This window comes from Myotis lucifugus, unplaced genomic scaffold, assembly GCF_000147115.1.
Source record: "Myotis lucifugus unplaced genomic scaffold, Myoluc2.0 scaffold_29, whole genome shotgun sequence".
Taxonomy (NCBI): Eukaryota; Metazoa; Chordata; class Mammalia; order Chiroptera; family Vespertilionidae; genus Myotis; species Myotis lucifugus.
Window position 1 is genome coordinate 6,314,249 of NW_005871077.1, and position 16,875 is coordinate 6,331,123.

Here is a 16,875-nt window from a genome sequence, read left to right on the forward strand (position 1 = left end):
AGGTGGAGAAGGCCTGAGGGGCAATCGGGGCCAGCAGCCGCTGCTCGCACCCGCTGATAGCACCAAGCAATCGGGGCTGGTGCCAGGCGCAAGCAGTGGCCCTGGCGCCGGCAGCAGGTGTGAGCAGGGTCAGCGGGGGCAGCAGGTGCGAGCACCAGATGGGACCCTGGCATGTGGGAGCAAAGAATTTTCAGTAACCACCAGAGGCTCGCCCCAATGACAGCAACAGGCACCCCGCCTTGGTCCACCTGCTCCACCATCCCACCATGGCTGACACCCACCATGTTCTGTGCTCTGCCACCTGCTGCTGATGCCCGCCATGTTCCACACTTGCCCTCTGGTAGTCAGTGCACATCATAGCCACCAGCTGTTCAGTTGTTCTGTTGTTCGGTTGTTCCGCCGTTCGGTCTATTTGCATATTAGAGTTTTATATATGTAGACATTAAAATCAGATTACCTGCTGAGATTTTTATTGATATTGCATTGGATGTATTGTTTAATATGGGAGAATTTTCATTTTAACAAAATTAAATCTTCAGCTCATGAACATGGTACTAGTATATCTCTCTATTTGTTTAAGTTTTGTTTGCTTTCTTTCAGGTTTGTTTTATAGTGTCTAATCTACAGGACTTAAGCATATTTTGTTAAATTTGCCTCTAAGTATTTCATGTGCTGGATACTATTATAATGGTATTTTTTCACTTCAATATCCAGTTTAATTCAATTGCTATTATATAAAAATACACTTAAGTTTTTTTGTACTGAACTTGTATTTTATGATAGACCTAAATTCACCTTTTAATTATAGTAGCTTTTTTTGGTAGATGTCCTAGGATATTTCCTATACACAATCATATTTATTATGAATTAAAATAGCATACTGCTTTCTTTCCATCTTGTCAATTTTTTTCTTTTGCCTACTGGTTAGGATTTTCATCATAGTGTTGAGTAGAAGCTGTGAGAGTGAGCCTTCTTATCTTGTTCCTGATCTTAGCAGAAAGCATTCAGGTTTTTTCATCCCTAAAGTATTAACTCTAGATTTTTTTTATAGATTCCTTTGATCAGGTTTAAAAGTGTATTTCTATTTTTAGTTTGCTGAAACACTTAACTCTTTTTAATCACGAATTGTTGCTTTGTTAAGTAAATCTTTCATGTTTATTGATATGATAATACATGGTTTAAAAATTTTAATCTGGTAAATAACATCAATTTATTTTAAATATTAAATCAGTCTTGCATTCCTGGGGTAAACCCTTTTCCTATATTGCTAGATTTGAATTAGTAATATTTCTTAAGGATATTTACATCTATATTCATAAAGGATATTTGTAGTTTTCCTTTTCTGAAATGCTGCTGTCTATTTTCGGGATTAGATTAATGCTAAATTTATTATATCAGTTTCAAAAGATTTCCTCCTCCACTATTTTTTGAATAATTTGAGTAGGGTTGGAATTACTTCTCCTTTAAATGTTTCATAGATTTCACCAGTAAAAACATTTAAGCATGGTTATTTTGTAAAAATCTTGTAACTGTGATGTTCATTTAATAAATATAAATACATTAATATTCTTTTATTTCTTTTTTATCAATCTTGTTATTTCTATTTTTTTAAAAATTGTTCCATTAAATCTATGTCAGGGAAAGAACCAATATTAAATATTTTAGGCTTTAGGGGCCTGCTGTAATAATTCAACTCTGCCACCATAGCATGAAACAACCACAAACCATGCATAAACAAATGCTTATGGCTGTATTACAATCAAACTTTACTAAAACAGGTGGAAGGCCATGTTTGGGCTATTTCCACAGTTTGCCAACCCAGATCAAATTTTAGCAAGAGTTGCTTATAATATTACCTCATTATTCTTTTAGTGTTTGTAATATCTGTAGTAATACCCCCCTTTGGGCATGATATTAGTAATTATTCTTTGTATCCATTGGTCAAATGCATTGTTTATTAATTTTATTAATATTTTACAAAGAACTATTATTGACTCTAATTGATTTTCCCTATTTTTTTTTATTTCACTGGTATCTGCTCTTTATTATTTCTTCTATTTGCCCTGAATTTAATTTGATCTTCTTTTTCTAGAATATTATGATGGAAGCTTTAATCATTTATTTTGCTATCTCCTTGTTTTAATAAACGCATTTAAACCTTTAAATCTTCCTCTAAATACTGATTTAGTTGTATCCTAAAATTTTTTATATTGTTATTATTTTAATTTAATTTAAAAATGTTCTATCTTCCATTGTAACTTCTTCTTTGACTCATGAGTCATTTAGATGTTTGCTGTTTAATTTCCAAATATTTGGAGAATGTTTTAGATATCTTTCTGATAAAAATTTCTAAATTAATTCCAATGTGGTCAAGAACAGTCTGTATCATCTACATCTTTTTCATTTTATTGAGACATTTTATGGCTCAGCATTTGGCCAATCAGGGTGAATGTTCCACATGCACTTAAAAATGTTTATTCTGCTGTTAGTGGGTACAGTGTGCTAAAAATATTAATTAGGTCAAATAATTTGGCAATGTTTTCATGTCTTCTATATCCTTAGAGACATTTTGTCTACTTGCTCTATCTGTTACAGAATAAGGAGGGCAAAATCCCCAACTGTACTTAGCATCTTTTAAAAATTTTTGTGTGCCGAACCGGTTTGGCTCAGTGGATAGAGCGTCGGCCTGCGGACTCAGGGGTCCCAGGTTCGGTTCCGGTCAAGGGCATGTGCCTTGGTTGCGGGCACATCCCCACTGGGGGGCGTGCAGGAGGCAGCTGATCGATCTCTCTCATCGATGTTTCTGACTCTCTATCCCTCTCCCTTCTTCTCTGTAAAAAAATCAATAAAATATATTTAAAAAAAAAAAATTTTTGTGAGAAATTTCTATATTTATTCAAAGTTCTGCCATTAGATAAATACACAGTCATGATGGTTATTTCTTCTTAAAAAATTATCATTATGAAATGTCACTCTTCATCCTTGGTAATATTCCTTCTTTAGAGGTGACTAATACCAATATATCTATTCTAGCTTTCTTATGATTATTGTGTCTATTTTTATCATTTTATATTTATACTAGTGGCCCGATGCACGGATTTGTGCACATTGAAAGAAAATTAATTAGAAGAAAGATTCGTGCGGTAATTATGTTACTGCAAAAAATTACATGTCAAAATAGTATATATAATATAGTATTATAAAATTAAAACACACGTGCGATTGGTGCCAGTGAGAGCTTTATATGTATCGTGCATGCATGAATCAACGTTTATTTTTAAATTGCCAGTGTGCGTCGTATGTACCGGCCAGTTGGTCAGTCAGATGTTCGGATGGACAGATGGTCGGTCACTTAGCCTTTTATATATAGACAGATAATTGTAAAGTGTGTTTCTTGTAGACAGCATATAGTTGAGCTTTGCTTTTTAATCTAGGCTGACAATCTCTGCCCTGTAATTTGAATACTTATACCATTTACATTTAATGTAACATAGATATAGCCTGGTTTAAATCTACCAGGTTGCTAAATATTATCTATTTGTTTTATTGTCTACTTTTCTCTTTTTCTGCCTTTTAGCATTCTGTTACATCTCCACTACTGTTTTTTAGCTATGCTTTACTATTATTATTTTTTTTATAATTCCTTCATACAACTAACTATTCTGAATCTATCTTGAGATAATAATACAATCAGTTCATGTACTGTCTAAAAAATTTGTAACAGTGTACTTCTATCTCTGTGCTATTATTTCCATACATTTACTTCTACATTTGTTATAAACCCTAGAATACATTGCTTCCCCCCACCTAATTTTTGCTTTAACCAATTAAATATCTTCTTAATGATAGGTCAGCTTTTCATTCCTGCGATAAACTCACCTGGTCATCATATCCCATGCTTTAGATTCAACTTGCTAAAACAGTAAATATATCATTAGAATTTTATAAGTTAAAATAGTATAAGCAAACAGACTGTAATGACAGAATAAGTAAGGGACCTAAATCAAATTAGGCAATCAGAATATTCCTCTTGGAAAAGAATCCTATTAATAAAAGCCTATGTGTGAAGCAGGGGGTCCCTTGGGGGTGAGGACGATGGAGCCCCAACGCACTAGGGCGTCTGCATGCACGACTCCGGAGACCAGGTTCAGTGACGCAGATCCATTTTATCGTGGAACTACAGGGGTATATATAGCATGAGGGGACCAATCAGAGGGAGACATGTTGCTATAGGCGACCAATGGCTGAAAGGCTGGGGTACTGTGCACGTGGCTCTAGGAGTTTGTTCAGGCGGGTATTGCTACTTCCTGGTGTGCCGAGGAAGCATGTCATGGTGGAGTGTGCTCACACCATTGCATCAGCCACAGCGCTGAGACATACTTCCCGAGCTCTACGTACATCTCCCCCTTCCTTTCTAATTAGCGCCAAAGCAAAGGAGTTGTCACTACTCAGAAGGAGATAGAAGGGTGGCCTTATAGAAGGGTAAAAGGAGTAGCAGAGGCACGTGCCACTGGAAACTGGGTACTGTCTACACCAACTGGCATGAGAACGCCAGGGTGAGGTATCACAGTTCACAGTTCTTATCTGTGCGCCCCCGTGCTATTAGCTGTGATGATAGCACACATTAATAAGAATAACGTTCCTGCCGACGGGTTCCCCTCTGGCGCCATGCGCACGGCTTGGTCTTGTAGAGCCTTGATGTCACCCCAGGTGATGGGGTGGGCTCGTCGGTGTCTAGGTCGTCTCCGCCATCGGGGCTGGTTCTCTTCTATGGTCAGGTCCTCCATTTCCTCCACGGGGGGTGATGGTGGCGATCTACGGCTCATCGCTGGTGGTGTACGGTTTGACGTCACGAGCAGGGATCCACGCGGGACTTTTGTCGCCTTCTGGAAAAATACAAGCAAACCCTCTCCCCTGGGTTAAGAGCGGGTCGGGGCCTTTCCAGGCTCTGGTGAGTGGGTCTCTCCACCGGACCAAAGGAAGAGGAGTTGGTATGTCCCGGAGTCCTCCCCAATGTTTATACATAGGGGTTAATCCATGCTCATCAAAATGAAAATAATTGAGGGTAGTTAAGGCTTGGGTTAGCAGTGTATGAGGATTTCTCCCTATCACTCCCCCTTTTTCTTTAATCAGTTGGGCCTTGAGTTCCCTGTGTAGACTTTCAATAATTGCCTGTCCCTGGGGGTTATAGGGGATGCCCATGGTGTGCTTGATGTCGTGTGATTTTAAGAAGTCTTGAAATAGAGTGCTGGTGTAGCATGCTCCATTGTCAGTTTTTACCTCCCACGGGAATCCAAAGATGAGAAAGGCAGCCTTGAAGGTGGCAATGCTATGTTTGGCTTTTTTCCCCATTTGGGCCTGGGCGAACGTGGCTCCTGAGCAAGTATCTATGACTGTGTGGACATATTTCAATTTGCCAAATTCTGGGACATGCGTGACATCCGCTTGCCATATGGCATTGGGCTGTAGTCCTCGGGGATTGGCCCCTCTGGGTTGTAAAGGCCCGAGGGGTAGTAGAGGGCCGCAGGATCGGCAAGCGCGCATGAGGTGCTTGCACTGAGCTAGGGGAAGATAGGCGAAGAGCTTATGGAGAGAGGAGGCTGACATATGAAATTTGGTGTGTAGGAGCCTGGCCTCTTCTATGGGTTGTAGGGTAAGAACTAGCTTGTCCGCTTCTGCGTTGCCTAGGGAAAGTGGGCCTGGTAGGCCAGTATGAGACCATAAGTGTTGGATATACCAGGCCTGTTTACGGTTCTCTAGGATGTCCTTTAGGAGTTGGAAGCTCTGATCTAGCGGGGTATCTTTAACTCTTAAGGTGGAATACCCTATATTTTTTGCCGTATGCACCGCGTAAGCATTATCTGAGAATAAATTGACTGGACTATTTTGACAGTAGAGAAGGGCGTATATTATAGCTCTGAGTTCTCCTACTTGTGCTGAGCCTTGATAAGTATATCTAAGGTAAGTGGGGTTGGTGGAAGTTTTAGGGGACTTTATTATTGCTGCACAGTAATGCTTCCCCGGGTCAGTGAAGGCGCAGGGTGCCCCAGGGATAGGTTTACTAGAGGGGCGTACCAGACCTAGTGTCTCTAACGGTACCTTTTGGAGGGTTTGGAGGAGCCTATGATTGGGTAGGTGATTATCTACCTGCCCTGGGTAGTTTAGGAGAAGTAACTGTGTTTCTAGATCTGTGGTTAATAGATGAGAGATTTGTTCCTGCGTATAAGGAAGTATGAGAGTGTCAGGTTCTTTTCCATATAGGGTAAGTGAAGCCTGCCTGAGCTTCCGTCCTATGAGGGCATAGGCCGCTGTTGGGGGCATTACTTTAGCAAGCTGGCTGTAGGCCAAGTGTACCCAATAAAGAGGACCCTCCTGAAATAGTACTCCTGTAGGAGTCCCAATGGTGGCCAGTACTATCGCTTGGATTGGCTGGGTCAAGTCTATTCTGTGTAGCTCTAGCTCCCTTAGAGCCTGGTTGACAGCTTTTAAGACCTCTTTGGCCTTGAGGGTTAGAGAGTGGGTACTAAGGGGGTATGTGTCTCCTTCAAGCAATTGGAAGAGGGGGCCTAGGGCCCCGGTGGAGATTGATAAGCTGTTCCTAACCCAATTAATCTGGCCACATAGTTCCTGTAGCACATGTAGGGAGATGGTATCAGGAATTGCAAGCTGAGGAGCTATGGGTACTATTTGTTCATGTATTTTATATCCTAAAAAGGAGTATGGAGGAATGGTCTGGACTTTTTCGGGAGCTATATGGAGGTTAAGAGCTCGTAGGTTGCTAATAAGTGTTTGGTAGCATGCCTCTAGCCATATAGGGTCCCTATGGGCAATAAGGATATCATCCATGTAATGAGTGATAAAGCATTGTTTGGCTAGAGGTTTGGTTGTCACTCCAACGTAAGCCTGGCACATGGTAGGGCTGTTCTTCATGCCCTGGGGGAGTACCTTCCATTGGTATCTATCTGCCGGTAGTTGGTGGTTGGTAGAGGGCACTGAAAAGGCAAAGTAGGGCCTGTCCTCCGGGTGCAACGGGATAGAGAAAAAGCAGTCTTTAATATCTATGATTTTTATATGTGCTCCCCTTTCGATAGCCGAGGGGTGAGGCAGTCCCAGTTGTAGAGGGCCTAGTTTTTTCATGTGTTTATTTACAGCTCTGAGATCCTGTAGAAATCTCCATTTTACTTTATCCTTCTTTTGTATGACAAAAACTGGTGTATTGTGAGGGCTGAGAGAGGGTTCAACATCCAGCATCTAGTTGTTCCTGTACTAATTGCTTAAGGGCAAGTAATTTCTCTTGTGGTAAAGGCCACTGTTCTACTCATATGGGGTCAGTGGTGTCCCATGATAACTTTATCGGCTGTGGCGCCGATGGGTGAACAGTGGCCCCTAGGATTGGGGGGGCGGGGTGGTGTATATGATTGCATTGACCGCCTCAAGGATGTCTTGGCCCCACAAAGTGTGGGGGATGTCAGTCATGAAGAGTGGGCGGAAAGTCCCAGTATTCCCGTCTGAGTCCGCCCAGGAGAGTCCCCTGGCAGCTTGGGCAGCCCTCTTGTAGCCGCTGACTCCCTGAACTAGCCGACCGGAAGTGGTCGGCCATTTGGAACTCCGCTTCTCCTCTTGAATAACTGACACATCTGCCCCAGTATCTGCTAGCCCTTCTATTCTCTCTCCCTCGACCGTTAAGGTAAGGAACGCCTTGCTCTGTGTAAGAGGTAGCATCCAATATACCCCTTGGGTCGGCTGCTCTCTTACTGGTGGGGCTGAGAGCTGCCCCTCTTCTCGTTTAAAGGGGGCAGTGGATTGCCATCTTTATCCTTATTGGTTCTGCAGTCCCTGCACCAGTGTAGTCCCTTTCTACAGCGGGGGCAAACGGAGGGGGGTTTTTTCCCTTCCCCTCCCAGTTTTCTCTTCCTGTTAGGGCAATCCTTCGCAAAATGGCCGATCCCTTTACACTCATAGCATGCTCCTTTCTGTCCTCCCGATTGGCCTCCTAGATTGATATGAGCGGCCAGCGCTGCCGCAAGGGTTGCGGCCGACTTACTGCCTACATCTCGACAGGTAAGCACCCAGTCATCTATACTGCCTGCTTTAACTGGAGCGATTGCCTGGCGGCACTCAGTATTAGCCCCCTCCCAGAGGAGCTCCCTGGTAAGGGCTTCCGCTGCCTGGGCGTGAGTAACCTTACGGTCCACAGCTTCCCTGACTCTATGTAAAAATTCTGAAAACCCTTCATTGGAACCCTGTAAGAGCTTGGACAGTCGCGTAGGCTTACCCCTCGGATTTATTTGGGCGAAAGCGCGCATAGCACAGAGGCGGACTTGATCAAAATATCTAGCGTGCCCCTGGGCCTGGACAGCAGGGGAAGAGAAAACTCCTTCTCCCTGTAGTGCATCTGCCTCATCGTGCGGATTATGGGCTTTTCCTGCTACCGCGGCTCGATTGCTTTCCGCCTGTTGCTTGCACTGTTCATAAAACAAAGCCTTCCACTGAATCATGTCGCCTGGGGCTAGTATGGTGTGAGAGAGGCATTTCCAATTATGAGGGCAGTTAAGATTTATACTAAAATTTTCAAGTAGCTGTTGGGTGTACGGGGCTGATAACCCATCCTCCTGTACTGCCTTTCTAATGGCCAGTAGCTCCTTTTGGTTAGGCGGTATCCACGCCTGAGGTTGTAGGGCAGTAGGATTAGTGTTGACCGGGAAAGCCTGAGTTTCTAAGCCCAAAGAGAACCGTGCCATGTCCCTCTGCTGGCATTGGGATTGGTATAGCCCTGTCCAGGGATTATCGTTCGTGTCCCCAACAAGGGAGGCCGGAGCAGTCTGCTGCGGGGGACCTGCGCTTGGCTTCCTGCCCTGCGCTGTTTCGGCCGAGGTAGCGGCTTCCCCCGTTTTAGTTTCGTTTTGTTCCACTTCCTTCTGAGCTCTGTTGGTGGTAGATACTTCCCAAGGGTCGGCCTCTGGGGGACCCTCAGGTGCCGAGGGAGTGGTGGTAGTGACCGGGGGATTGTAAGGTGGCAAGGGAAGCTTAGGGGGAGGCTCGTCCTTCACTGTGGCTGAAAAGGCTGTGGGTACTGGGAGTGGCTTTTCGGGCGGAGCGCCGGACAGGCTAGCCAGGATAGCTAAGATGGCCGGTGTCAGAGAAGGGGGTAACGATTTTTCCTCGTGGACCTCAGCAGATCGAATCCTTTTCAAGACCTTCTCCCAAGTGGAGAGGTACCAAATGGGGGCCTCGATTAACCATGGATTGGACTGTAATAGATATTCCCAATGAGTTTGGAGTTCCTTTTCAGAGACCTTAACTCGCCTGCTCTGCAGTAAGGCGTGGAGCGCACGCGCTTGTGGCGCTCTCGCCAAAGGGGGTAGGTTTCCCATTTTACTGTAGAGGGTTGCTCACCTGTCCAGCCGTTCTGGGGGCCCCATGTTGGGCCCCAGATGAAGCAGGGGGTCCCTCGGGGGTGAGGATGACGGAGCCCCAACGCGCTAGGGCGTCTGCATGCACGACTCCGGAGACCAGGTTCAGTGACGCAGATCCGTTTTATTGTGGAACTACAGGGGTATATATAGCATGAGGGGACCAATCAGAGGGAGACACGTTGCTACAGGCAACCAATGGCTGAAAGGCTGGGGTACTGTGCACGTGGCTCTAGGAGTTTGTTCAGGCGGGTATTGCTACTTCCTGGTGTGCCGAGGAAGCATGTCATGATGGAGTGTGCTCACACCATTGCATCAGCCACAGCGCTGAGACATACTTCCCGAGCTCTACGTACATATGTGGTCATCATGCCCTCATGCCATGACACGCTCACACTGAAACGAACGATCACCAGGAGGCTGTGTGTGGGTAGGCAGTGCTGCATTTGCGTGTGGGTGGGCGGGGGCTTGACGCTGCGTGTGTGGCGTGGGGTGGGTCCCGTGGCTCCAGCCTACCTCTTTGGGGCAATCCATCGAGGAGCTCAGAATGGGTGGGCAGGGCCTACCTCTTTGGGGTGATTAATTGCAGGGCTTCTGCACTGTGAGAGGGCACAGGCCAGACAGGGGGGACCCTCCCCGCCACAGAGTGCACACATTTCTTGCACCGGGCCTCTAGTAGTATATAAGCTGTGATCTACAAGATAAGAAGAAAGCAGTTATGAATATATTCATTCCAACTTGATCATTTCAGCAATTCGGTGACACTAGTAGAAATAGAAAATAGTCTCTTAAACTTTAGGCCAAAGCTATTCTTTTACAAATGAGGGTATAAAGCATAGAGAGAGTAAAGAAGTGAAGTGACTTATCTAAGGTTTCCTAGTTACCTATCTATATTGTTGGGACAGTCAACTAATCTTCTAACCTTAAGTCACGTGCTCTCCTCACAAAAGCTGATTTTAACTAGTAGTGTCTACAGTCATTGAAGAAGGATATTGTACTCATACTTGGCATGGTCCAGATTGGTTTGCCTCCATACTTCAGAGAAGACTTTGACATTGGCTGGAGTTTTTAAAATGTTAAAAAGTAGTCCCTGGTGAAAGCGATACTTTAATTCTTTGGGAGAGAAGAGTAGCCCTAAGAATTTGTTTGTTTTCCCCCTTAATTTTTAAATTGAGTTATATGTGTTTCACAGATTTGTTTTTTTCTTTTTATTTCTTCTTTTTTGTTTGTTTCACAGATTTTTAGTGGGCAGTTTGATCATTGTTCTGAGCTGAATGTTTGTGTGTCCACCCCAAATTCAGATTTTGCAATCCTACCCACCAATGTGTTGATATCAGAAGTGGGGCCTTTGGGAGGTAATTAAGTCTTGAGGGCAGAGCCTTCATGAAGGGATTATTACCTTTATGAGAAGACACAAGGGAGCATGCTTTTTTAATTTAGTTTTTATTTATTGATTTTAGAGAGAGGAAGGGCGCGAGAGAGAAAGATATATATCTATATCTATATCTATATCTATATCTATATCTATATCTATATCTATATCTGTATCTATATCTATATCTATTGGCACCTTGACCTTGGACATCCCAGTCACCATAATTTTGAGAAATAAATGTATGTTGTTTATACCACTAAGTCTGTGGTAATTTGCTGTAGCAGCCCAATTTAAGACAACTAGTTTTTAAAAATGTATATACAGTGGGGCCTTGACTTACGAGTTTAATTCATTCCGTGATAGAGCTCATAACTCAAATTACTCATATGTCAAATCAAAAAGTGAACGAGTGAGACACATGATGCTGGGCTGATGTTGTGGCGTTCACTGTGATGTTCGCTGAGCCAACTAGCGGTGGGGTATCTGAAGCTGGCTCGTAACTCGAATTTTAGCTTGCAACTCAAAGCAAAAATCGGCCAAGAGACGGTTCATATCTTGAAAAACTCGTTAGTCGGTACACTTGTAAGTCAAGGCCCCACTGTACTCAATAACTCATAGTCCAATATATACAGAATATTTTTTCAAACTTCCATTTCTTTGTGCTCCTTCCCAGTCAATTCTCTTTCCCCAGAAGTAACAATTTTTATTTTAATTATGCTGGCTTATTTCACTTAGCATAATGCTCTCTTCTTCTAGAAATTTACGTAAAGAGAATCATGCAGTAAGTACTCTTTTGTGTTGGCATCTGTCACTAAGCATGTTTTTGAGATTCATCCATGTTATATGGATCAAGAATTCATTCCTTTTTATTGCTGAATTACATTTTATTGTAAGACTATACCACAGCTTGTTCACCCATTCTCTTATCGATGAACATCTGTGCTGTTTTTTGTTTTCTTGATGTTCTCTGAATAAAACTGTTATGAACTTTCTTGCACAAGGATTTTTTTAAATGAACATTTAGGATTAAGAACTGCTGGGTCATAGTTGCATTATCATCTAAGAAACTATCAACAATTTTTCATTTTACATAATCACCAGTGATGTATAAGAGTCCTTGTAGTTCCTTTTCTTTATTTAGTGTTAGTCTTTTTTTTCATTTTAGCCATTCTAGTAGGAGAGTACTAATATCTCATTGTCAATTTAATTGGTTTCTGCTGTTGATTCAGTCTTTTTAAAAAAATTCTTTATTGTTTAAAGTATTAAATAAGTCTTCTTTTTCCCCATTGACCTCTCCCCAGCTGCTCCCACCCCTCAGCACATACCCTCACCCCCCTACTGTCTGTGTCCATGGGTTATATGCTCATATGCATGCATACACGTCCTTTGGTTGATCTCTTACCCCACCCACTCCCCTGCCTTTCTTCATAGGTTGGACTGTCTGTTCCATGCTTCCATGACTCTGGCTATATTTTTGTTCATCTGTTTATGTTGGTCATTGTATTCCACAAATGAGTGAGATCATGTGATATTTGTCTTTCTCCGACTGGCTTATTTTGCTTAGCATAATTCTATCTAGGTCCATCCATGCTGTTGCAAATGGTAAAAGTTGTTTCTTTTTTACAGTAGTGTAATATTTCATTGTGTAGATGTACCACATTTTTTAATCCACTCATCTGCTGATGGGCACTTAGGCTAATTCCAAATCTTGGCTATTGTAAAGTGTGCTGCTATGAACATAGGGGTGGATATATCTTTTCTGATTGGTGTTTCCGGTTTCTTGGGATGTAGTCCTAGAAGTGGGATTACTGGGTTAAATTGGAGTTCCATTTTTAATTTTTGAGGAAACTCCATAGTGTTTTCCACAGTGGCTGTACCAGTCTGCATTCCCACCAGCAGTGCACAAGGATTCCTTTTTCTCCACATCCTCGCCAGCCCTTGTCATTTGTTGATTTGTTGATGATAGCCATTCTGACTGGTGTGAGATGGTGCCTCATTATTGTTTTAATTTGCATCTCTCAGATGATTAGTGACTTTGAACATGTTTTCATATGTCTCTTGCCCTTCTGTATGCCCTCTTTTGAAAAGAGTCTTTAGGTCCTTTGCCCATTTTTAATTGGATTGTTTGTCTTTCTTTTGTTAAGTTGTATGAGTTCCCTGTAAATTTTGGAGATTAAACCTTTATCAGAGATAACATTAGTAAATATGTTCTCCCATGCAGCGGGCTTTCTTATTGTTTTGTTGATGGTTTCTTTTGCTGTGCAGAAGCTTTTTATTTTGATGTAGTCCCATTTGTTTATTTTCTCCTTAGTTTTCATTGTCCTAGGAACTGTATTGGTAAAGATATTGCTACGATATATGTCTGATATTTTGCTACCTGTGGCTTCTTCTAAGATTTTTATGGTTTCCTGTCTTACATTTAAGTCCTTTATCCATTATGAGTTTATTTTTATTTATGGTGTAAATTGGTGGTCTAGTTTCATTTTTTGCATATATCTGTCCAATTTATTAAAGAGACTGTCTTGACTCCATTGTATGCTGTTGCCTCCTTTGTCAAATATTAATTGAGCATAATGGCTTGGGTCAATTTTTGGGTTCTCTGTTCTGTTCCACTGGTCTATATGCCTGTTCTTGTGCAGTTTTGAGAACAGCGGCTTTGTAATATAGCTTGATATCTGGTATGGTTATCCCTCCAACTTTGTTCTTCTTTCTCAGGATTGCCTCAGCTATTCGGGGTCTTTTTTTATCCCATACTAGTGGCCCAGGGCACAGATTTGTGCACATTAAAAGGAAATTGAGAGCCCGTTCCCACTTGCCCAGGGAGTTTCCATGTCCCTGTGAGCCACTGAGAAGTGGCGTGGGAAGTCTGTCCTCCTCCCTCAGCTTCCTGAAAAAATATTTCCAAGTGTCCCTTCTGCTGCCAGGGTCGCGCCTTGCCAGCTGGGAGGTCCCTGGTGGACACCTTGGGCCATGCTGGACATTTTCCACTGCTCAGAGCCGGATAAGAGATGCTCTGTGATAGGTTAACGTGGGAGTTTGCTGCCTCGAACAACCACTTCAAAAATACAACTAAAAGACGGAACGGACATCATCCAGAACCACAGGAAGGCTGGCTGAGTGGAAGTTCTACAACTAGGAGGAACCGAGAATCAGAGGAGGCGCAGTGCTGAAGTAAAATACTAAGGTGTGGAGTGTGCGCAGCGCGGGCTGGTGGCTGAGGGCGCAGTTGACTGTTTCAATCCGGAGGAAGCCTCAGACTCTGAGCTCCAGATCCGGGCGAGTCTCTAGGGACCCAGACTCAAATGGGAGAAGCGGGACTGTCTGGCTTCGGTCCCTCCGAGGTTTGCAGCGGTTGCTGGGACAGAGAGGCAGAGCCCCTGGGGACGGACTGAGAGCAGCCATAACTGCTCCCTCCTCCTCCCTGTTGATCCTGTGGGACCCGCCCCGCCCAAGCCCTGCACAGAGCCATTTGCCGGATAGCCTCAGGCAAAGGCTAGATTAGCACCTCCCTAGAGGACAGAAGTTCTCCCACTGCAAACACAGCTGATTCTCACAGCCAGTTGGCCTGGAGGTCAAGTAGTAATTACCTACAACAATCAAGGCTTGACTACAAGACTGCTCACAGAGACCACAAGGGGGTGCACCAAGAGTGTCTACCTCAGGTAATTGGGACACTTAACACGGAAAGCCACTCTATCAACACAGCGAAGCATAAAAAATGCCAAGACAAAGAAACAGGCCACAAAGGACAGAACCGGAGGAAAGCAGGCTACTGGATATAGAATTCAAAACCACACTTTTGAGGTCTCTCAAGAGGCTTCTAGAGGCTGTCGATAAACTTGATGAGATGTACAGGAAAACTAATGAGACCCTCGATGGTGTGATAAAGGACCAACTAGAAAGTAAGCATACACTGACTGAAATAAAGAATATTATACAGACTCCCAACAGCAGACCAGAGGAGCACAAGAATCAAGTCAAAGATTTGAAATGCGAGGAAGCAAAAAACACCCAACCAGAAAAACAAAAAGAAAAAAGAATCCGAAAGTGTGAAGATAGTGTAAGGAGCCTCTGGGACAGCTACAAGCGTACCAACATCAGAATAATAAGGGTGCCAGAAGATGAGAGAGAGCAAGATATTGAAAACCTATTTGAAGAAATAATGGCAGAAAACTTCCCCTACTTGGTGAAAGAAATAGATTTACAAGTCCAGGAAGCGCAGAGAACCCCAAACAAAAGGAATCCAAAGAGGACCACACCAAGACACATCATAATTAAAATGCCAAGAGCAAAAGACAAAGAGAGAATCTTAAAAGCAGCAAGAGAAAGAAACTCAGTTACCTACAAGGGAATACCCATACGACTGTCAGCTGATTTCTCAACAGAAACTTTGCAGGCCAGAAGGGAGTGGCAAGAAATATTCAAAGTGATGAATACCAAGAACCTACAACCAAGATTATTTTATCTAGCAAAGCTATCATTCAGAATTGAAGGTCAGATAAAGAGCTTCACAGATAAGGAAAAGCTAAAGGAGTTCATCACCACCAAACCAGTATTATATGAAATGCTGAAAGGTATCCTTTAAGAAGAGGAAGAAGAAGAAAAAGGTAAAGATACAAATTATGAACAACAAATACGCATCTACCAACAAGTGAATCTAAGAATCAAGTGAATAAATAATCTGATGAACAGAATGAACTGGTGATTATAATAGAATCAGGGACATAGAAAGGGAATGGACTGACTATTCTTGGGGGGGAAGGGGGTGTGGGAGATGTGGGAAGAGACTGGACAATAATCATGCACCTATGGATAAGGACAGTGGGTGGGGAGTGAGGGCAGAGGGTGGGGTGGGAACTGGGAGGAGGGGAGTTATGGGGGGAAAAAAGAGGAACAAATGTAATAATCTGAACAATAAAGATTTAATTATTTAAGAAAAAAAAAGAGATGCTCTGAGGTGAACAATATAAAGTTGGTGATCTTGTGGGCAGGGGTGTTCTTTTGCCCACGCCTCCACCCTTCAGATGCATTTCTCTTTGACTTTTACCTGATTGTCAGTAGCCACTTGTGGCCACTATTATATTGCTGCCTTCCTCTGTAGCTCCCGGGCAATCAGTAAGGGATTAAATTTGATCTCAATTCCCAAGGCAGAGTTCCAGGAGCTCAGTGGCAGTATCAGGCTCATCCTGGATATTCCGTGTGTCCGTGCTTCAACCATTCTCTGGAGATTGTAACTGCAGACTTATAGGGTATGAGGGATGTAGCAGTGCGCTAAGCGGCAGGCTGCCAGGGAGGAGCCCGAGCTGGGGCCTGGCACCATGCCCCTCCCACTCATCCCAGCCCCACTGTGCCTGCTGCCACTGCAGCTGCTCAGTAGTGCAGCTGTGGTGGTGAGAAAGGCTCCCACCACCGCATTGGTGCTTGTCAGCCATGAGCCCAGCTTCTGGCTGAGCTGCACTCCTGCTCTGAGAGCACAATGACCACCAGGGGGCAGCTCCTGCATTGAGCATCTGCCCCCTGATGGTCAGTGTGCGTGATAGCAACTGGTGGACTGGTCATTCCAGTCATTCAGTCATACGGTCGCTTAGGCATATATACATACATATATATATATATATATATATATATATATATATATATGTATATATATATTTGGAGAATTTATTTTAGGTCTGTGAAATGTGCCATTGGTATTTTAATGGGGTTTGCATTGAATCTATAGATTGCTTTGGGTAGTATGGGCATTTTAATGATGTTGATTCTACAAATCTATGAACATGGTATATTCTTCCATTTGTTTATGTCTTCCTCTATCTCTTTTTTCAACACCCTGTACTTTTCTGAGTACAGATCTTCTATCTCTTTAGTTAAATTTATTCCTAGGTATCTTAATTTTTTTAGTGCAATGATAAATGGGATTTTTTTTTTTTAGTTTCTCTTTCTGAAGTTCATTATTGATGTATAAAAAAGCCATAGATTTCTGGGTATTAATTTTATATTCTGCTAGATTGCCAAATTTATTTAGTAATTCTAGTAGTTTTTTGATGGAGTCTTTAGGGTTTTCTATGTACAATATCATGTCATCTG

General features: G+C 42.9%; 1 protein-coding gene across 1 annotated transcript; it reads right to left on the minus strand.

Moving 5' to 3' along the window:
* Window positions 1-7,751: 7,751 nt before the first annotated feature.
* On the minus strand, window positions 7,752-9,374 carry LOC106696789 (endogenous retrovirus group K member 7 Gag polyprotein-like). Its single transcript, XM_023752177.1, has one exon. The coding sequence runs from the start codon at window positions 9,372-9,374 to the stop codon at window positions 7,752-7,754; it is 1,623 nt and encodes a 540-aa protein (XP_023607945.1).
* Between the last annotated feature and the right edge of the window lie 7,501 nt (window positions 9,375-16,875).

Coding starts and splice junctions, on each gene's coding strand:
- LOC106696789 (XM_023752177.1), bottom strand. CDS start 9,374: ATGGGAAACCTACCCCCTTTGGCGAGAGCGCCACAAGCGCGTGCGCTC.